The sequence below is a fragment of the Chiloscyllium plagiosum genome, unplaced genomic scaffold (assembly GCF_037043375.1).
Source record: "Chiloscyllium plagiosum isolate Xiang-an unplaced genomic scaffold, Cpla_swu_hap1 HiC_scaffold_25, whole genome shotgun sequence".
NCBI lineage: Eukaryota > Metazoa > Chordata > Chondrichthyes > Orectolobiformes > Hemiscylliidae > Chiloscyllium > Chiloscyllium plagiosum.
The window spans coordinates 10,811,788-10,834,596 of NW_028270163.1; the positions used below are offsets into that span (position 1 = coordinate 10,811,788).

The 22,809-nt window shown below is 41.1% G+C and overlaps 1 protein-coding gene across 4 annotated transcripts in view; it reads right to left on the bottom strand.

Annotated features, from left to right (window-relative positions):
• Positions 1-22,809, bottom strand: part of LOC122562014 (splicing factor U2AF 65 kDa subunit-like) — a 54,322-nt gene that overhangs the window by 18,312 nt on the left and 13,201 nt on the right. Inside the window, exons 3-7 of one of the 4 annotated variants that reach the window (XM_088000449.1) lie at positions 10,925-11,028; positions 10,650-10,805; positions 8,673-8,785; positions 2,723-2,906; positions 919-998 (exon numbers count right to left, since the gene is read on the bottom strand). In XM_088000449.1, coding sequence (XP_087856575.1) covers positions 919-998; positions 2,723-2,906; positions 8,673-8,785; positions 10,650-10,805; positions 10,925-11,028 — 637 coding nt within the window. Of the gene's footprint in view, positions 1-918; positions 999-2,722; positions 2,907-8,672; positions 8,790-10,649; positions 10,806-10,924; positions 11,029-22,809 lie in introns of all 4 variants that reach the window. The other 3 variants (XM_043714407.2, XM_043714409.2, XM_043714408.2) reach the window with 3 other exon arrangements.

Consider the following 22,809-nt stretch of genomic DNA (forward strand, 5'->3'; position numbering starts at 1 on the left):
CCTTTATGTGCCGAACGGTTTAGGAATCTAAAACCTGTAAAAACTGAACTGCTGTGAAAAGAAAATGGGGCTAAAACAAAAAAAAAAGACTTTACCATTGCAAAAATATGCCATGTTGGCAAAGTGGAAGTTCTACAATTTAAAATACCTAGGCTAATTTACAAATGATTGAAATATTAAAAAGAAAATTGAAGCCAAATTCAGGAATCCTAAAAAGGGAAAACAGGAGGAAATCCCTGCAAAGGGGTGAGAAAAGGCTCCCTTAAAATGCAAAGTATCTTCCAGTAGCATTGATACAGAACTGATTTCATTTGTGACGGTGTTATTGCAGATCTGCATCGTGAAGATGTTCTGTCACTCTTCAGTAGCCCAAGTTGCTATTTACCTTGCTGCAAAAGGAAGCCAGTGCAATTTGCTCGAACAAAAATGTTGTTTTTATTTACTAGGTAACAAATTTTCAGCCAGCCATTTTAACACGAGCAAGTTTGCATTTAAAAAAAAAACTGGGGAGAAAGTAGAGCAATTAAAAATAAACGTTGCTATTATCAACTCCAAAACAGGCAACAATCCAATTTGTCTATTGCCTTTACCATAAACCAACAGATATACTGCTCAGTGATTTTCCCAGAAAGGGTTTATCTATAAATCTAATTTGAAACTCCTCGATATAAGGACTGATCCAATTACACCAGCTCATAGAAACCAATAGTGATTAAAGAAAAAGTCTTCAAAAACCAATTTGGAATTGCATTGGAGAAAGCTGACACCTTCAATAGTCAATCACTGCTACATAACTATCAGGCCAACGATGTTTGGTCAGTGGCACAAATCAGTGCAGCTTGGGTTATATGAATTGAAGAGGAGAAAGAGCAGAACCACACTGTCAGCTTTCTCCGAGTGGGTTGCATCTATAGCTACCTGATCATCATTGAGGTAATTGGGCAAACCGCCAATGAAAAGCTTGTGTGGAGAATCCGGAACGACTGTGGAGACAACACCTATAGAGAGATAAGAGAAAGAAAACATGCCAATATAAACATCCTGGACTAGAACGTATGGGAGTAAGGGTTATTAAGTTGTACATGTTATACTTAAAAAAATGTAAGGAAGGAAAAATATCAGGGTCACACAAAACATTTTACCTCTTGATGGGAGGTAGGTAAGGGATTCAGAATGTCTGAATCACCATGGAGACTTCTACTTAGTGGATAGGAAGACATGTTTGCAATGAGATACACAGAAACTATACCCTAGAAGAGAGATGATCTGCTTCCATGTGGTACATAAGTGCAGTTGCAGATCTGATGATACTTATGGATGATGTTAGCCATGATGGGGACTTGAGCCACCTTTAGATTTGCAGTAGGGATAAAGGAAGGGTTCAGATAATGGACCTTGAGCAAGTTTTGTCTTGGAGAACAATAAGTGTATATATATTTATTTATGGAATACTTATGAAAGCGTATGTTGGAAGTTTCTTCCTGCACCTTAATTTGAATGAACTCACCCCTCTTGTTAAAGAAAAAAGCAAGCCACGTATGGGTCAGAGGAAAGCAGAAGCGTAACTGGTAAAACCTTCTGACTTACAGTGTTGCGAATGTGGCCCTAGTCACATGCGCACGTTCCCAGGCTGGCGTAGAATCTTGCTGCGCCAGCTGCTCCAAACCGGAACATAAAGACTCTGCAGGTTTCCAAAATCCACAAGTGAGTGAACTTTTAATAGTTGCAGGGATTAAGAACCGGTGAGGATGGAAGAGATTAAAATGAAGAAAAAAATTGAGAAAATGTCGAAAGGAAACAGGGAGAAAGAAATAAATGTTCGAAAGGCAAGAGGAAAAAAAACAAAACAAAAAGAGAAAAAAGAGCAAAAGTGAAGGTGAATTCTTTTCATAAAGTGTATTTTCTCCACCACCCCATCCCGAACAAGCTAAAGCAGTATTTTGCTTTCAAATTTCAAACCGTAAATAATGGAAGCCAATAGCTTTTATGTTTTAAACATTATCTGAACCCATTTACGATCAATACTTAGTCTCCATTCAAATTATTTTGTTTAATTTTACAGCATCTAATATTGGAGGTAACAGGGGTTTAGCCAAACCATTGCCACATTTTCTCTTAAGTGACTTGCTTAAAGATGCTTAGCCACTTATTCAAGTCAGACCAAGTACTCTGCACCTTGTGAGATTGTAGTACTGCTAGTTTTGCAGCCACACAGCTTGATGACTGTTGCGTAGCATTTTCCACTATGGGAGTCGAGCAAAGTCAGCAGTGTCCTGGGAGGGAAGCCTCCATACACAAGGTTCAAATAATCTGGACTTAACTCTACATTATTGGAACTAACCCACCATCCTCCACAGAGTATAAAAAATTACCTTAGGTAACAAGAACAGTGTTGTACAACATTTTCTGACTCTTTTTAGTGTCATTATGATGTCAACATAATTTTCCTTAGACCAAGTTTCAACTCAGAGTGTTTATACATTCCGAGTCAGATAGTCACGGAGTTTCTCATCCACAGAATTATAATTCTGTTGTGCGAGTTCTGACACTGACTTTCCTTGCATTTTGTTTGCAATAGTATCTGCATTTTTTCCAATTTTGTTTTTGTTAAACATTTGTTCGAATATTTTAATTTTTGTTTCTATTTTAGCCAACAAATAGCTAATGTGAATAACGTTTTGGTGACCTGACATTACATCTGATGCATGCAGTATACTTAAACCTGCAAAGGAAGTCCAGCACACAGATGTTGCATTTTTTGACGGACCTGGAACATGGAAAGAAGGTTGCTCAGACATGCCTGGCAGAGGTTGGTAATCGTGAGGACGTCGGATCTTCAAAGACTGACCCTGGAAGATGATGCCATCGAATGCCATGGCTTGTGTAGTTTCATCAACTGAACGGAACTAGAAAGACCAGGGGTAGAAGATACCATGTTTATTAAAAAACACAAAAGAGACAATGAATCATGAATCACTTTATTGATTTTAGATGGTGCAGACCTGAGCTGAAGAAATATTCTAGGTAAAGCTGCAAAACCATCCCTGTACTCTTAAGATATTGATAAACATCTGACATTTATACAGGAGGTAAAAGAGAAACTTAAGAGCAATTCATCTCAATCCTATCGGCAATATTTCATTTTCAATAGCAACCAACAACTTTTGAAAAGACATTCAATACGTTTTAAATAGTATCATACAGGATGGAAACAGACCCTTTGGTCCAACTTGTCCATGTCGACCAGACATCCCAATTTGACTTAGTCCCATCTGCCAGCACTTGGCCCAGAGCCCTCTAAACCCTATTCATATACCCATCCAGATGCACTTTAAATTTGTAATTTTGCTTGCCTCCACTACTTTCTCTGACAGCTAGTTCCATACATGCATTAACCTCGTTGTGGAAAAAGTTACTCCTCTGGTCCTTTTTAAATCCTTCTCTCACCTCAAACCTACGCCCTGTAATTTTGGACTCCCCCATCTTATGTAAAATACCTTGGCTATTCACGCTATCCATGCCCCTCACGATTTTATATTTTATAATGCCACCCCCTCGGCCTCCAACACTCCAAGGAAGAAAGCCCCAGCCTATTCAGCCTCTATGACATAAACCCACCAGTCCCAGGAACATCTTTATAAATCTTTTCTGAACCCTCTCAAGGTTAACCACCACCTTCCTGGAACAAGCGCTTAAAAGCAACATTGAACACTACCTTCATAACAAGAGAGTACTCAAAAACTTATGACAAAACATTCTGCTTTTTCTTTAGCGCAATCAAAAACACATTTCACAAAGCCATTTTATGTTGTCCTTCGAGTAGACATTAAATTATTCTAGAACTATCTCAAGGAGTCTCAACTCCTGAAGATTCTTGTTCTCCTTTGTCAGTCTAAAAAGTTGTAATTTCTGAATTGCCTTGCATGGCATCCTAGGACTGAGTGCGTACATTTACTGGGGGAAAAGCCTAAATATTTGAATTAAGTTTAGTTAGCTTGTAGCTGGCATTAACCTGAAATATATTGTTTAACGTTTTCTGGTGATACATTGAAGCAGTGCCCCTCCACCCTCCAGGCTTGCAGTGAGAGCAATTACTTAAACCAGCTGTAAGTGGATCCTCATTAAGTGACCAACTGGCCTCTTTGCTGGGAGCATACAAGTCGCCAACTTACGGCGACGAAGCAGCTGACTGGTGTACTGGATTCGTGAGTACCTCTACTCTTTAAAGTAAAAGCAAGCCTTTAGTTTGCATTCAGGTCGCTAGTCTGCATTTAGGTCTAGATTTTTGTTTCTCTTTTTAAAAGAAGGTTGTTAAGTATAAGATTGATAGTGGTGTGCAAAAGAATAAAGAGCAGGGATACTAGACTGATTAATTAATAAATCAAATAATGGACAATAGAAATGGCAGGTCAGGTGATGTGTGCAACTATTGCATGTTGGAACAGTTGGATGTCATCCATCTGTAGCAAGTATTTGACACCTCTGTTTAAAAAGGGAGTACGGCAAAAGACGGAAAATTACATACCGATTAGCCTAACCTCAGGCATGGGCAAGATCCTGGAATCCATTATGAGGGATGAGATTTCTGAATACTTGGAATTTCAGAAGTATTCTGAAGTTTGTAGTGAAATAGGGCAAAGTCAGCATGGTTTCACACAACCACCTGATGAAGGAGCAGCAGTCCGAAAGCTAGTGCTTCCAAATAAACCTCTTGGACTCTAACCTGGCATTGTGGGATTGTTAACTTCATTAAGGGGTGGTCATGCCTGACAAATCTGTTAGAATTCTTTGAGAAAGTAATGAGCAGGTAAGACCAAGGAGAACCAATGGATGTTACCTACCTGGATTTGAAGAAGTCCTTTGACAAGGTGCCACACAGGAGGCTACTGAGTACAATAAGGAGCCATGGTGTCAGAGGGAAGGTGCTAGCATGGTGAGAAGCTTGGCTATCTGGCAGGAAGCAGAGTGGGGACAAAGGGGCCCTTCTCAGGATAGCAGCCGATAAGTGATGTTCCACAAGGCTCAATGTTGGGACCGCAACTTTTCACTTTATATATTAATGATCTAGAAGAAACTGTGTACATTGTGGCTAAGTTTGCAGATTATACAAAGATAGGTAGAGGGACAGGTAACATTGAGGAGGCGGGGAGGCTGCAGAAGGATTGGGACAGGTTAGGAGAGTGGGTAAAGTAGTGGTAATGTGGGAAAGTGTGTGGTCATGCACTTTCATAGGACGAATACAGGCATGGACTATATCCTAAATGGGGAAATATTTCGGAAGACTAAAGTACAGAGAGACTTGGGAGTTCTAGTCCAGGATTCTCTCAAGGTAAACTTGCAGGTTGAGTCAGTAGTTAGGAAGGTAAATGCAATTATGACATTTATTTTGAGATATTATAAAAGCAGGGATGTACTTCTGAGGCTCTGGTCAGACCATATTTGGAGTATTGTCGCAGTTTTTCGCCCAATATCTCAGGGAGGATGTACTGGCCCTGTTGCATGATCAGAGGAGGTTTACGAGAATGATCCCAGGATTGAAAAACTTAACATATAAGGAATGTTTGAGGACTCTGGGTTTATACTCTGTGGAGTTGAGAAGGATGGCAGGGGGGATCTAATTGAAACATACAGAAGACTGAAAGGCCTAGACACAGAAGATGTTTCCATTGGTAGGAGAGACTACAACCCGAGGGCACAGCCTTACAGTAAAGGGAAGTCCTGTTAGAACAGAGATAAGGAGAAACTTCTTTAACCAGAGTGGTGAATCTTTCGAATTCAGTGCCACAGAAGATTGTGGAGACCAGGTCACTGACTATATTTAAGACTGAGATTGGGACATTCTTGAATATCAAGAACATCAAGGGTTATGGGGTTGAGAAACATATCAGCCATGACTGAATGGTGCAGCAGATTCAATAGGCTGATTGGCCTAATTTCTGCTCATATGTCTTTTGATCTTATTTGCAAGTTGAGCAATTTTGGATCTGAGTTGTGGACCTGAAATTTGTACTGCAGATACTGGGCATTCCCCTGGATGCTGGTCCAAGGAGGTGGTCACACGCCTCAGAATAGGTGATGCAGATTTGTTCTGTGATCAAGAACAGGGACATGCTGCAGGTGAGGCCAGCATGAGGAACCAAAGGGTAAACTTTTGAGGATCCTTGACCCTTGTGATTATGCAACATTTACAAAATTCTTGAAAGACACATGAACAGCAGCACAGCCTACAGGGAGATTGAGTGAATTGACCATAGCACTGTGGTATATGGAACCATTGATGTGGGTGGAGAAAATAGGAATGTAGTTGTGATTGGGGCTAGATACTGATCTCTGCAGCTGAGGGATAGAGTCCTGATGGTTGTGCTGTCTGCCTTGCACCAGAGTTAAGGACATCTCCTCAGGGCGACAGACAAACTTGGGAGTCAGAGGGGAGGGCATACAGTTGTTGTCATCCACATTGGTACCAAAGACATTGATAGGACTACAGCTTAATGAAATACTGAACAGTTAGAAGCTAAATTAAAAAGCAGAATCGCTAAGATAATAATTTCTGGATTCTGAACCATGGGCAAACTAGCATGTGGTAAAGTCAAGGAGTTCAATGAACAGCTCAAGGATCAGTGTGGGAGGAATGAGTTTCTGTTCTCTGGGCATTGGCCCCAGTGTCCTCTCAAATTGTAGGAAGCGGTTTAAACTAAATTTTATGGTAATGGTGATGGTCGGGTTGGGATGGGGTGGGGAGATCTGGAGAGATCTGGAGAGAGAATAGGTATTTTAGTGGGATTTAGCATCAGTTTGAGGGGGCAGAAACAAGTGTGCTAAACTTAAGGGATAGGGAAGGAATAACGGTACATCTGGCTACAGTGGACATGGCAAGGAGTTTAGCGCACAAGACAGTTGCTGAAAAATGGAAGACTTTCAAGAAAATAGTTCATTCCTCACAATGAAGAAATATCCTAGTGAGGAAGGAAGATTTTTAGGAAAGGGATAAACCAACCATGGTTAACCAAAGCAGCTAATGACTGTATTGAACTGAAAGAAAAAAAATACAATATGGCAAAAATTAATGGTAGGCCAAAATATTAATGGACCAGTAAAGTTTTAAAAGCCAAAAGATGATCAAAAACATAACCGAGGTAAATTAGCAAAAGCAGGCAATAAGAGCTTCTTTAGATTAATGAAAAGCTATGCCTCCACATGTCCAAAAGGTTTTTTTATTGCACATGCACAACGTTCTGCGCACACACACTTTATACTTACTTTTCAAAAAGGAAGACTGAGGCCAAAGCATAAATAGACCACTTAGTGAATGAGGCTGGAAAGATAATAATGTGGAACAAGGAAACGGCAGAGGTGGTGCACAAATACTTGCATCAATCTTCATAATAGAGGATATTAATAGTATCCCAAAAAAATAGAAAATCATGAGGCAAAAGATGGGGAGGAAATAAGCACAATAACTATCATTAAAAAGAAAAGGTACCAACTAGGGAAGCTAATAATGTTAAAAGCTGATACGTCCCCTGGACATGTTGGGATGCATCCTAGGATATTAGAGGAAGCTACAATGGTAGTTGATACATTGGCAGTAATCTTCTAGAAATCCTCAGATTCTGGAAAAGCCCCAGATAATTAGAAAATTGCCATTGAAACATGCTTATTCAAAAAGTGAAGGAGACAAAGAGCAGATCAGTTCACTGAACATCTGCCATTGGGAAAATATCAGAGTCCATCATAAAGGATGTAATGACAGAGCATTCAGAAATCCATAATATCAAACAGTCAGCATCATTTCATGAAGCTGGAATTATCCTTGACAGATTTAGAATTCGTTGAGATGGTAGTAAGCAGGGTAGACAAAGGGAAACGAGTAGATGTAATATATTTGGATTTCTAAAAAAGAGAAGGTATTACACAAGGCTATTTAATAAGAACCTATGGTGTTGATGGTAGTACATTAGCATGAATGACGTTTACAGCTAACACAAAAATAGGTGGGAAAACAAGTGATGAGGATGACAATGTCTACACAAGGTTATAGACAGGTTTAGTGATTTGACAAAAATTGGCAGTTTGTATATAATGTGGGAAAATGTGAGGTTATGCACTTTAGAAGGAAGAATAGAGATGAACATTATTTAAATGGAGAAAGACTGCAGAAAACAACAAAAATCTGGCATCCAAATTCAGCGGGTAATAGGAAAGAAATGGAGTGTTGACTTTTATTTCAAAAGGAGTATAAAAACGAGGACATCTTGCTAAAACTATACAAGGCACTCATCAGAGCATATCTGGAATACTGAGAACAGTTTTGGACCTATTATCTATGGAAAGATATACTAGCATTAGCGGCATACTCAGTTACTGCCCTAAACTGATTTGAGTTCTCAAATCAGCAGTCCATTTCAACCATTCAATTAGATTATTGCCTACCATTTCAAATATATATTGTTCAAAATTTAAAATGTATCTGCCTTCTAAAAGAATTAGACCAAGACAATGCGATGAATTATCTACTCAATAGCAGCTTTCCTCTCAAAAATAAGGATTAACAATTATCACTAGACTCAGATATTTTTGTCCCATTGAAGCAACTGATAACTCACTCTATCTAATGAAAATAAAAACTCATTTAAGAAATAATTAGGAAGAGACTGAGGCAATGGACTTACCTCTAGAAAAGCAAAGTTCTTATCTTGGTTGATTTGCACAGCCAATACAGGGTTCCCTGGAGCCTGTGACAACCCAGCAAGGCGCATCTGAGCATTGAAGAAATCTGCCATGGCTTCCTAAGGGCATAACAGGTGTTGCTAAGACACTTAGATCTGCTAGGAAACACCACTGGAGCATGAATATAATTGTCTTGCCTCATTTTGCCTTCAACACAAAGTCAACCCATAATAGCTCAAGCATGTATGATTCTACAAATTTAAAAATAAGCAGAATAGTTGGTTCTTCTTACAATATAAATAGATTGTAAGGTTATGAAATTGCTACTTACTAAAGGCATTGAAATAGTTCAAATGGTTGTTTGTGTCCTCTCCAATTTATACCCCACTGTATCTGTTGAAAAGGTAATGGTGTGGGGAGTATTCTATGGATACTTTCCATGTGCCCACCTTGGCTGTTAGCACTGGAAGTTCGTTTTGATTACTAGAAGCATTCAGAATTGCATTCGATTCTACACCTGTGTAAGCTGATTGGGCGTCATGCTTATTTCTGGTAAGGCTTGTTTATATATCACCCATGAAAGAAAACTGGGCTGAAGAGTCTTTCCCAAATTCAAAGAGGTTATATGAAATCTAATCTCTCATAATATGGCATTTTGATCCTTGAAGGAATTGCCATTTGTGTGCACGTGTAAGTGTGTATGCATATATGTGCGCGCATGTCTGGGCAGGGCAGAGGGTGGTGTTGTTGAGGAAGACAGAGCTCTGAAGACTGTCTTGTAATGTTGTTAATCTTATCACAACCTACTCCCATTACAGCAAAGCATTAATCTTTTAAAGACAGAACAATTAGGCACTGGTTCGTATGAAGTATAGCAATCTTAACACCTTGCCTTATGTCCATTCTATTCACACTAAACTTTCAACAATTTATAATGGCAGACTGATCTGTCCCACACTGCACTTAAACTTTTCAGATTTAATTCCCTTATTTCCCTATCCTCAGCCTCCTCCAGCCACAATTTTTTAATCCTCTGACTCTCCTCTTCAATCTTTGATTCCACCATTCAAATCTTTGTCTTTAGCTGTACTGTGTCCATGCTCTGGAATTCCTTCCCTAAATCAATCCAATTCTCCACCTACCTATACTCCTTCAAGTGCAAGCCTTGGTTCAGTAGCAGCCTTCACATCTCTGAAACCATGGTTTCAAGTCCATCGCCAGAGACTTCAGCAAGGAATCGAGGATGACATTTTAGCACAGTCCAAAGAGTCTTGCACAATTGCATGGGTGTCCTCTGGGTGCTCCAGTTTTCTCCCATAGTCCAAAGATGTGCAAATTCGGTGAATTAGCCATGCTAAATCGCCCATATCTCCAGAGATGTGCAGGCTAGGTGGATTAGCCATGGGAAGATCAAGGGATAGGATAGGGGGTAAATCTGGGTGGGGATGCTCTTCAGAGGGGTGGTGTGGACTCGATGGGCTGAACGGCCTGCTTCCACACTGTAAGGGTCCTATGATTTTAATCTGCTTTTACATGAGGAGATGCTAATTTGAACAGGGAAGTTTTCCTGGTGCCTTGGCCAATTTAGTGCATACCAATGGACAGTTATGTTTCTAACAATAAAATGCAGTTCAACTTCAAAGAAAGTACTTGGAAATGTCCCAACACTCTGAACTTCACTATAAAAATGCACATTTTTCTTTCTTTACAATGGTTCCTATTATTGTAACATTTCACTTAGGTTTAACCCTGACAAGATCAGGAAGCCACGAAGCCTAACCTTTATTCGATTTCTCAGTTAAAAATGCCACAAACTGAGCCTTTCAACCTCTAGTGCTCACAAATGTGTTCCTCCAGCATTTCCTCCAAAGCCTTGACCCATACACATGGCATATTCTTGTAGGTTATTTTAATGAGAACTATTATTTTTGTGTCAATTAGTCAAACCAACATTACGACGGTAAAATTAAACTTTGCACTTGCCTCTGTGACACCAAAAGGTATGTTCCCAACATACAGTCGCCTGGCTTGCCTGGTCATTTGGCTACCAATGATTGGAACTTGCGTTGGTGTGATAGTCACACCACCTACTGTGGAAGTCGCTAAAAGCGCTGTGGCAGGAATCTGACCTGCAGCTAAGAAAGAGAGAGAGAGATATGGATGTGTTCACTAAAAGCAACATCACAGAAGTCAGAGCATCATGTAACAATCTTTGTTCTTAATAAATTCAAAATAATAAATTGAAAGAATATACCTTGCATTGCTTTGTACTGCATTGGGGTGATGTGCTCAAAACCTGGAGGAGGCACATCCCAGTATCTGTAGGGCTTCTTTCTGCGAGACCGACGGGGAGACCGACTGTAGGAAGATAACAAACAAAACTTGCAATGTTTAATGCTTTCGAAGGGAAATGCATGCTACTGAAACATCAGAAGTTACATGACACCCAAGCAGGAGTCAGTTTGATCTGTGCTTAAAATATTCATCACATGCTACAGAATTTCATTGAAATGGTAAATTTAAAAGTAAGTCTTCAATCCTGTAATAAATTCTTCTTTAGCAAATCTCACCACCACTGTCTCAGAGAAACAGCATAGGAACAGGTGTGGGCCATTCAGCCCTTGAGCCTGTTCCACCATTCTATGAGATCATAGCTGATCTGTGACCTAACTCCATGTACCCGCCTTTGGCCCATATCCCTTAATATCTTTGAAAAATTAAAGTTCATTTACCTCACATTTAAAATTAACAGATCAGACATCCATCGCCATTTGTGGAAGAGAATTTCAAACATCTGCCACCCTTTGATGTATAGAAGTGCTCCCTAATTTCTCTCCTGAATGGTCTGGCCCCAGTTCTCAGACTATTCCCCCTTGTTCTAGAATCCCCAATCACTGGAAATAATTCATCTTTATCTACTCTGTCATTTCCTGTTAATATCTTGAAGACTTTGATCAGATCACCTTTGAGCCTTCTAAATTTGAGACAAAACAGCTCTAATTTGTGTAACTTAACCTCTGAAGTTTTTTTTCACATTCACTTGTGGGACAGGAGTGTCACTGGCTGACCAGGATTTATTAACCATTCTAATTGCCCTTGAGAAGGTGGTGGCAAGCTACCTTCTTGAATACTGCAGCCCATGTGCTACAGGTAGATCCACAATGACGTTAGGGAAGAGAATTCCGGGGGTCTAACACAGTGTTAATAAAGGAATATATTTCTAAGTCAAGATGCTGAGTGGCTTGGAGGGAAACTTGCAATTGGTTGAGAACGTGTATAGGGTATAAGCATGCAGGGAAAGAGTTAAGTCTGGAGTTTTGTGAAATAAGAGATTCAGCTCAGTATGACTCAGATTAAAAAAAATCAGTTAACAATGGGGTGCTGGAGGCTACGGTAATGGGTTAACAAGGTGGAAAAGCAGTCATTATGTACAGCCATTTAACAATATTGAAAGCATTCAGCACGCATGGTCTGCTAACAAGGGGAAAAGTATCCATTGTATGAGTCAAGTTAATGTTAAAAACACCTATTGTATAACAGTAAAGAGCTTGACCTTTGCTATCGATACTTGTTGATTGTAATGGTCACCTTATTAATGTGTATGTTGCCATAGCTGGATCTCCTCCCTGTAAAATGACTATGTAACTCATTGAGAAGCTGTTGTTCAAGAGAAAACCATGAACTCATGTCTCTATGCACATGGACAATTGTTCTCTCTCTCGGACCTGGAATAAAAAGTAAAAGAACTGTGTCTCTGAACGTTTTGCTTCGACTGAAGGGGGAACAGGACGACATGGTAGTATTCCCATGTATCTGCTGTCCTTGCCCTTTTAGATGGTAGTGGTCTTGGGTTGGAAGGTGCTGTCTAAAGATCATCAATGCAGTTTGTAGACAGTACTCACTGAGCTTCCGTTGGGAAAGGAGTGGATTCTCTTGGTTGTAGTGCCAATCAAGTGGGCTGCTTTAAAATGGATTGTGTCAAACTTCACGAGTGTTGTTGGAGCTACATTCAGCCAGGGAAGTGAGGAGCATTCCATCACACTCCCGACTTGTGCCTTGTAGATAATGCCTTGGGGAGGCAAGAGGTGAGTTACTTGCTGCAGTGTTCCTAGCCTCTGACCTGCTGTTGTACTCACTATACTTATGTAACTAGTTCAGTTGTGTTTCTGGTCAATGGCAATCCCTAATATGTTGACAGTGGGGGAATTCAGTGATGGTAACTCCACTGAATGTCAAGGGGCAATAGTTAGATTGCCTCTTAGTTATTGTCTGGCATTTCTATGACATGAATGTTACTTGCCACCTGTAAGTCTAAGCCTGGATACTGTTCAGGTCTGTTGCATTTGAACACAGACTGCTTCAGTATGAGGAATCATGAATGATGCTGAATGTTGTCATGATTTGACGAACATTCCCACCGCTAACCTCAAGACAGAGGGAAGATCATTGATAGGGCAGCTGGAAGATGGTTGGGCATAGAAAACTACTCTGAAGTTTTGTAATCATGGCTGAGTGGGGAGACAATGAATTAGAAATCCACTGGGGTTTCCCTGCACAGGCAGAAATCCTCCTGATTTTTTAATGAGTTTCTGCCAAGTTAGGCATTGTGCAAAGACAAAAAAAAAATTCCCAACACCGTCCCCTGTTTTCTGATGTCCATTCATTTGTCTCGATTCAGGATGATTCCAGTCTGAAATGAGACAGTGAGCAGAGTTGATTCCACCATCACTTTCTGGGAGTTTATCTCCCTCGAAGCCCCTCTAACTCTCTGGTGCATGAATTGTGTGTTTCCCCTCCCATATTTGTCAATAAGGTTCAGGTCTCTGAGGGGAGGTGAACACAATTTAACTATAAGATCCAGAGGAACTTCCACAGAGATATCACAGAGCTGAGATGATTGACCTCCAACAACCACAACCATCTTATGTGCTGGATATGGCTCCAAGCAGAGTTTGCCCCCAGTCCCACTGATTCCAGTTTTATTGGAGCTCTTTGATGCCACACTTAGTCAAACACAACCTTTATATCAAGGGCTGTCATTCTCACCTCACCTCTCGAATTCAACTCTTTTATCCAGGTTTGAACGCAGGCTGTAATGAGGTCAGGAGTTGGGTGGCCCTGGTGGAACCCAAACTGAGTATCAGTGAGAAGGTTGTTGCTAAGCAAGTGCTGCTTGATAGAATTGTTGATGACATCTTCCGAATGATGGGGTTTGGATTTGCCTTGCTTTTTGTGTACAGAACACATCTGGGGAACTTTCCACAGTGTTAAGTAGATGCTAGTACTGAAACACTTGGCTTGGGGAGTTGAAAGTTCTAAAGCACTAGTCTAGCCGGAATGTTGTTCGGGTCCACTATCTTTGAAGTATCCAGTGCCTCCAACCATTTCTTAATACATGTGCAGTGAAATTAAGTGGTTGATGACTGGCACCTGTGATGCTGGATACCAATGCAGGAGGCTGCGACGGATCATGCGCTATGTACTTCTAGCTGAAGACTGCTGTGAATGCCTCAGACTTATCTTTTGCACTGTTGTGTTGAGCAGTAAGTTGTTTAACTATCCACAACTGGATGTGGCAGGACTTCAGAGCTTAGATCTGATCCATTGGTTGTGGAATCACTTAGCTCTGCCTATCACTTGCTGTCTGGCAAATCGTCCTGTTTGGTGGCTTCATCAGGTTCGTACATCATTTTTAGCTATGCCTAGTACTGTTTCCGGCATGTACTCCTGCACCCACCATTGAACCAAGGTTGATTTATTTGGCTTGATGGTAATGATTGAATTGGGTGAGGGGGGTTGGACCACGAATTAGCAGAGAGTACAGTTCTGCTGTTGCTGGCCCACAGCGCCTAATAGATGCCTAGTTTCGAATCACTAGATCTGTTTGAAGTCTGTCCCATTTAGCACAATGCCACACAACATAATGGAGGGGATTCTCAATGTGAAGATGAGACTTCATCACCACAAGGATTGTGCGGTGTTCACTCTTACTAAAATTATTATGGACAGTTAGATCTGTAGCCAGCAGCCAGTACAATCAGGAGGGAGTTGGCCTGGGAGTCCTCATCATTGATTCCGGACTCCATGAAGTCTCATGGTATCAGGTTAAACATGGAAAAGGAAATCTGCTGATTACCACGGATGAGGTGAAACTTTTCCGTCTTGTTGATTCGTCAACACTTGCCACAGACTCAGTCGAACATCTACACCCTTTAGGACCCAATGAGATCAGTCGTGTAGCTGCTGAACCAATCTTGGCATGGACATTGAAATTCCCTACCCATAGTAATTTTGCAATATTACCACCCTCCATGCTTCCTCCAGGTGTTGTCCAACATGAAGAAACACTAACTCATCAGTTAAGTGAGGATGGCGACACGCCGCAGAGGCTCTGGTGCCTCACAATGCCAGGGACCTTGGTTCAATCCCTGCCTTGGGCAAGCTGCCAGAGGAAGTGGTGATGGCTGGTACACAATTACAACATTTAAAAGGCACCAGGATGGGTATATGAATAGGAAGGGTTTAGAGGGATATGGGTCAAATGCTGTAAAATAGGACTAGACTTCTCTCAGATATCTGGTCAGCATGGACAAGTTGGATCGAAGGGTCTGTTTCTGTGCTGTACTTTACACCTCTATGATCATTTGTGTGGAATTTGCACTTTCTCCCTGTGTCTGCACGGGTTTCTGCCAAGTGCTCAGGTTTCTTCCCATTGCCCAAAAATGTGCAAGTGAGGTGGATGGTAAATGCAGGGTTACTGGCATAGGTGAGGGGTCCCTGTAGGATGCTCTTCGGAGGGTCAGTTTAGACATGATGGGCCGAATGGCCTCTTTTTGCAGTGTCGGACTCTACAATTCTATGGTATGTGGTAATCAGCAGATTTCCTTTTCCATGTTTAACCTGATACCATGAGACTTCATGGAGTCCGGAATCAATGATGAGGACTCCCAGGCCAACTCCCTCCTGATTGTACACCACTGTGTTGCCACGCCTGCTGGTCTGCTCTGCCTGCGTAACAAGGCTATATCCAGAGACAGTGATTGCAGGGTCTGACATTGTCAGCAAGGTATAAATTCCACAAACATGACTATGTCAGACTGTTGCTTCATTGATCCAGGAAACAGCTCTAATCTAGCTCCTAGATGATAATAAGGAAGGCTTTGTAACAGGGCAGTTTGTGCCCTTGACATTTCCAGTGTGTAGGTTGATACCAGGTAGGGCGCCCAGCTATTATTCTTAAGTAAACCTATATTGTACTTCCTCCAAGGCCAATATATCCTTCTTGAGATGTGGTGCCAAGATCTACTATCAGTACTCAAACAAAAGTCTAACCAAGACTTTGTATAACTTCAGCATAACTCTGCATCCTTATACTCCAGCCCTCTAAATATAAGGCCAGTATTCAAACAGCTTTCATCTTCTGCACTTGTTTATGACATTTTAAATATCTATGCACCTGAACACCCAAGTCACTTTCATCGTCCACTTTATTTAACTTCATGCCATTTAGAAAGTATCCTTTTTCAATCTAAAATTGCTAACCTCTCATTTGCTTATATTGAACTCCATTTGCTATCATTTTGCCCATCCACTTAGTTTATCAATATCCCTTTGTAATTTTATGTTATCATCTACACTATCTGTAATGCAATCTCACTTTGCTTCATAAGGAAATTTGGACACATTATTTATTAACAAGTTGGATAATGCCATAGAAAGTAATGTGAATAACTGAGGCCCTAACACAGATCCTCATGGGACACCACTGGTCACATCCAGCCAAATTGGAGGACTGACCCAAATCCTTAGTTTCTGTCACCTACCACTCAACCAATTTCCCAGCCATGTCAGTAATTATCCCTCAATTCCATGGCCTTTCACGTTATTGCCCTCTTTACTGTGGACTCTCTGTCTCATGTTGTCTCAAGTTGTCCGTACCTGAATCTAAAAATTCTAACAGCTGATTAATGCTGTTTGCTTTTAAATGTTACATTGAGCTCAATCATGCTACGATCACTATTTGATAAAGGTTCATGCACAATTAGGTTACTAATTAAATCCAGCTCAATACTAAATCCAGTATTGCTAGACTCCTTGTGGAAGCCAGGACATATTGCTGGAGGAAACTATCCATGACAGACTCCAGAAACTCTTAATCCTTCCGACTGGTGAGTGACTCTCCCAACCTATAGTAAAGCTAAAACCCCCCATTAATATTACTCTAAATTATAGATAATCTAGGAATAAAGAAATGCACCCAAGAGAATGGTAGGTAGGCACCATGGAATCTTTGGTGTCCAGTATACTTTATGGAGGACAATTAAAATTGTTACTATATTTAGTATTATCATATAAAATTTGATATACATACCTTCCATAAACCTCAGGGAACATTCTGGTCTTGAAGAAAACATATTTGGAACAAATGGAATATAACGCACGTTGCTCACAAACAACATTCTGTAAAAGGTAAGTACTGCTTTAAACTAATACTTCATGTAGCTATCCTGCCGAACTCTGTTTTAGGAGATGGTCAATTTCTTCTGTGTAATTCCCAAGTTCTTGGATACAAGTCTTTTGTAATCATTTTAATGAGAATGGTTACTGCAATGGAGATTGTAGCAGTTCACTTAGATTTCACCAAGTACTATCAAAAATACTTCCCCTTGGATAGAGCTCTCTGTTCTGATTCAGCCAAAATAGATGACATTAGGGGGCATTATCTGTTCTAATGCTGAGCAGCAACCAGCTTGACACATCTATCCATCAGAATCTCCTATAACTCCTCTACATACTTAGAGCAGCCACTTTCACAAAGACTGTACAGCCTCTCATCAAAAGTGTAATAACTGAGCAATTTACACTTTGCTAACAGGTTCACAATTGGATTCAAGGTCTACAAATTGCTTTTATCTCCAAGTATATCATCATATCAGGATGCACTGAAGATTGAGTGGAGATTTGCTGCCACTTTGTTGTATGTGAGAAAATTACTGTCTTGCTTTGACACCAGTACCCAGGAATACTAGCCCTTAACTATCAGTTATTTCATCCAACTGAGTATGAAATGCACAAATCATTTCTGGGCTAGAGGATTACATTAGGGTTAGCAATACTAATTAAGAATTTTAACCAGTTGATTTTATTATAAAGACTCAACACGATGACACAGAAACCCAAATCTTTCAACTGGTCAGAATTCTTAACCATAATATGCTTAGAGGGCCATTAATTTAAATGCTGGGATGACCCCAGGCTCTGGGTGCGATTTTGAGGTATGACCAAAATCCTGAGACTTAAATATCACTCAGATGAGTTAAACATAATCATTACATGGTTGTATGTTTGAGGACTGACACAATGGAAATTGGTGTACACAAGGTGAAACACACTATATTGGCATTCAGTATGACTGCAATGCCTCCTTTCAGTAGTATTTACCTACTGAACTAGTGTTGTGATTGTAATGAGATGGATCACAGAATAAGAGTTCCTTGATTGGGGTTCCAATCAGGGAACCCTGGCTGACCGAGATAAACAGGAGTGTCAGAGGTTCTGCTCACTTCAGAGCTGGCTCTGAGGAAGCTTGACCAGTGTCAAGTACTAAGCATGTGTAAATAAGAACATAAGAAAGAGAAGGAAGAGGCCATCTGGCCCGTTGAGGCTGCTCCATCATTCAATAAGACCATCACTGATCTTTTTTTTAAGATTACTGGAAACAGGCCCTTCGGCCCACCAAGTCCACACCGACCCGCCGAAGCGTAATCCACCCAGACCCATTCCCCTACATTTACCCCTGCTCCTAACACTACAGGCAATTTAGCATGGTCAATTCACCTGACCTGCACATTTTTGGGAGTGTGGGAGGAAACCGGAGCACCCGGAGGAAACCCACGCAGACATGGGGAGAATGTGCAAACTCCACACAGTCAGTCGCCTGAGGTGGGAATTGAACCCAGTTATCCTCACTCTATGCTTCTTGTTAGTCAACCAATCTGCTATCCGTGATAATACTTTACATGTTTATCTTATGCAGCAGCCTCTTGTGCAGCACCTTGACCTTTAAAGATTTCCTAATCCCCACTTTCTCCACTACTCTTTGCCACTTTACATACATTTGCTTTCAATTTGATACACTCCTTTATTTCCTTGGTTTACAATGCCCAATTATCCCTTTTCTTAAAGTCATAGATATGTACAGCACGGAAACAGACCCTTCAGTCCAACTCATCCTTGCCAACCAGATATCCCTACCTAATTTAGTCCCGTTTGCCAGCACTTGGCCAATATCCCTCTAAACCCTACCTATTCACATACCCATCCAGATGCCTTTTAAATGCTGTAATTGTATCAGCGTCCACACTTCCTCTGTTAGCTCATTCCATACACGTACCACCCTCTGCATGAAAAAGTTGCCCCTTAGGTCCCTTTTATATCTTTCTTCTCACCCTATACCTGTGCCCTCTAGTTCTGGACTCCCCGACCCCAGGGACAAGACTTTGTCTATTTATCCTATCTATGCCCCTCATGATTTTATAAACCTCTATAAGGTCATTCCTCAGCCTCTGACGCTCCAAGAAAAACAGCCCCAGCCTATTCCGCCTCTCCATATAGCTCAAATCCTCCAAACCTGGCAACATCCTTGCAAATCTCATCTGAACCTTTTCAAGTTTCACAACATCTTTCCAATAGGAAGGAGACCAGAACTGCACGCAATATTCCAAAAGTGACCTAACCAATGTCCTGTACAGCTGCAACATGACCTCCCAACTCCCATATTCAGTACTTCCTTTTCACTGGAAGTGCTGAGCAGTGAAAAACCGTTTTGAAAGTCCTCACTGTTCCTCAATTGTCCTGACCATATAGACTTTGCTCCCAGTCCACCATATCCAATTCCTGCCTCATCCCATTGTAATTCCCTTTGTTTATACATCAGACTGTGCTGTTGGATTTTACTTTCTCACCCTTCATCTGTACTTTAAATTCAACCATATTGTCATCCTGCTCTCCCCCCCCCCCCACCTCACTTGAAGCAAAACCCTCAGGGATACAGTATAGCTTTACCTCCTTCATCTTTATTCAGGGCCCTGGAGGGAGAGAGAACGATTGCCCATGTGCGCAGGGACATGGGTTCCTGGTCTTCTCTGGAATAGCAGTTCCTTAATGAATTATATAATCATTTTACAGGGAGGAGCATCCAGATAAGGCAACATACATATCGATTGGGTGACCATTACAATCAGTGAGCAACAGTAAAGATTTAGCCATCTGCTGTTACATAATGAATGTTCTTAATCTTAATTGGCTTCACATAATGAATACTTTTCACCTAGTTAAACTGACCTGACATACTGAATGCTTCCAATATTGTCTAATGGCTCTACATTATGAATGCTTTTCCACCTTGTTAACCCATTACCTTTGCCTCCAGCACCCCACTGTTAATTGCAAGTCCTTATCTGATCTGAGTCATGCTCAGCTGAACCTCATGTTTCACAAAACTCAAAATTTAACTCTTTCCCTACCTGCTCATACCCTATACACTTTCTCAATACTGTGATCGCTCCTGGAGAGGATCCCTAATTTGAAGATCGCCAATTATTCCTACTTTGTTACACAGGACCTTATTAAAGGCCTTACTGAAATCCATTACATACTATGTGACAAACTATTGCTGATACATTCTATGAACTTCTCCTCAAGCCTGCTTTAACCAACTTGGTTTGATCCATCAATACGTAGATTTAAATCCTCCATAATTGCCATACTATTTTTACATGCATCAGATTTTTTTTGTTTATTACCTGCCCGACCATGATGTTATTATTTCACGGCCTACGGATTACATCTATGACTTTCCACTCATATTGATTCAAACATTTTCTCCACAGAACCTATATCATCTCTCATTACCTCCCTGATGTCATCCTTAAATACCAGAGCAACAATACTTCCCTATTCTTTCTGTCCTTCTAAGCCCTGTCCCTGAATATTCAATCCACAGTCATGGCCACCCTGCAACCATGTAATGGTCACTAAATCACGCCAATTCACAATGATTTGTGCCATCAACTCATCTACTTTGTTTCAAATGCTGTGAGCATTCAATTAAAGTATCCTTATGTTAGTTTTACACCTTCGTTTTGAAGCCTGATACCTCTGCCAGAAGAACCTTTGTTTTCAAACATTCACACCTTTTAAAATCACTACCTGATTTGCACTCATCTCGTGCTACACTGCTCAGTTGTTTCTTGCTTTTTATTTACTCCCATTGACCCCCGAGGCAGTCCACTAGTTACAGTCCAACAAGCAACCTTCCACTATTACCCTCTGCTTCCTACCATCAAGACAACTGTATATCCAATTTGCTAGCTCGCATTGGATTCCATTTGTTCCAACTTTCCAGAGCAGCCTACCACTTGGAACCTTATTAAAGGCCTTACTGAAATCCATATAGACTATGTCTACTGCCCTGCCCTCAACCACCTTTCTGGTCAATTCAAAGAACTCTAACAAATTTGAGGTATGATCTCCCACTCACAAAGCCATGCTGACGATTCATAATCTGACTACTTTCCAAGTGCATGCATATCTTATCTCTCAGAATCTTAAGTAACTTATCCACAAATGTTAAGCTTACTGGTCCAAAGTTCCCATCCTTTTCTTTGCAACCTTTGCGACCCTCCAGTCTTCCAGGACCTCACACGTGGCTAACGATGATGCAAAAATATTAACCAGGCCCACCTCAATTTCTTCTCTAGCGTCTTGCAGTGTTCTTGGATATATCTGGTCAGGACCAGGAGATTTATCCACCTGCATACATTTGAATACCTCCAACACCTCCTGTACTGTGAAATATGACCACAAACTTCCCCAAGTTCCCAAGTCTTCATGTCTTTGTCCATGGTAAACACATGAGAAATATTCATTGAGAACTTTGCCATCTCTTCCCGTTCTACAAATACATGTTCAAGGTGACCCAACACTAATCCGTACAAGGTGCTAATAACTGGGAAGGCCAGTTTGGAGCGCTTAGACAAAGTGCTTGTATGTTTCTCCCAGGGAGACATATATCTAAGAAGGGAAAAAAATGCATGTTCCAGGGATGTCAAGTGACCTACCTGGGCTATGGAATCAACAAGACTAGGTTACACCCATTGGAAGAGGAAAATGAGGGCAATCAAAGGTGTCCCGACTCCCATGTCTGTAATGGACATTAGGAATTTCCTTGGATTAGTGAATTATTACAGAAAGTTCATATATAACCTGGCTTCCATCCTAACACACCTCACCTAATATTCAAAAAGGGTCAGCCTTGAAAATGGTCTCACAGCCAAGATGTAGTTTTTAGAGAAGTGAAGAAACAGTTATCATTGTCTAAGGTGTTGGCACACTATGATCCTAAGCGAAATCTGGTGCTAACATATGTCTTCTCCTTGTGTGGCATCAAGGTAGTGTTGGCTCACAGGTAGCCCGATAGAAAGGAATGCCCAATAGCATATGCTTCCTGGACTTTGATTGATGCAGTGTGCAAATATGCCCAGACCACAATGTCTGGGAGGCCAAGTAGCAAATGTAGATACCTTGAGCCACCTCCTGCTGGTAGACATCACCAGTTGTGCCACCAATGTTCTGGTTTTAAACTTTCTGGACACCCTTCCAGTCACCACTGACAATATTAGATTGTGGACACACAAAAAAAAATCTGGTCCTGGCAAAACTACAACAGCTGGTGGTGATGGGGGAAACCAAAGAGCCTTCACAACCAGGACTGAAATGTTTCTGAACCTGGAAAGACCAGACCAGAGATGGTATTTTACTATAGGGAGCAAAAGCGATCATCCCGAGTAGAGGATTCTGGCTAAACTCCACCAGGGTCTTCCAGTGGTGTCCAAAGTGAAGATGTTGGCGAGAAGCTATATCTGGTGCCCAGGATTGAATGCAGACATAGCTGCATTGGTGGGGCAGTGCCTAGAGTGCAAACAAGGACAGAACTTACCACCAGCAGCTCCCCCACTTTAAGGGAGTGGCCAGGTAACCCCCTGCACACAGATACAGGTCAACTATGCCAGCCCTCTCATGGTGGTGGCAGGGGGGATGCACAGACAGAATCAGGATTGTCAATGCTGGACACAAGAG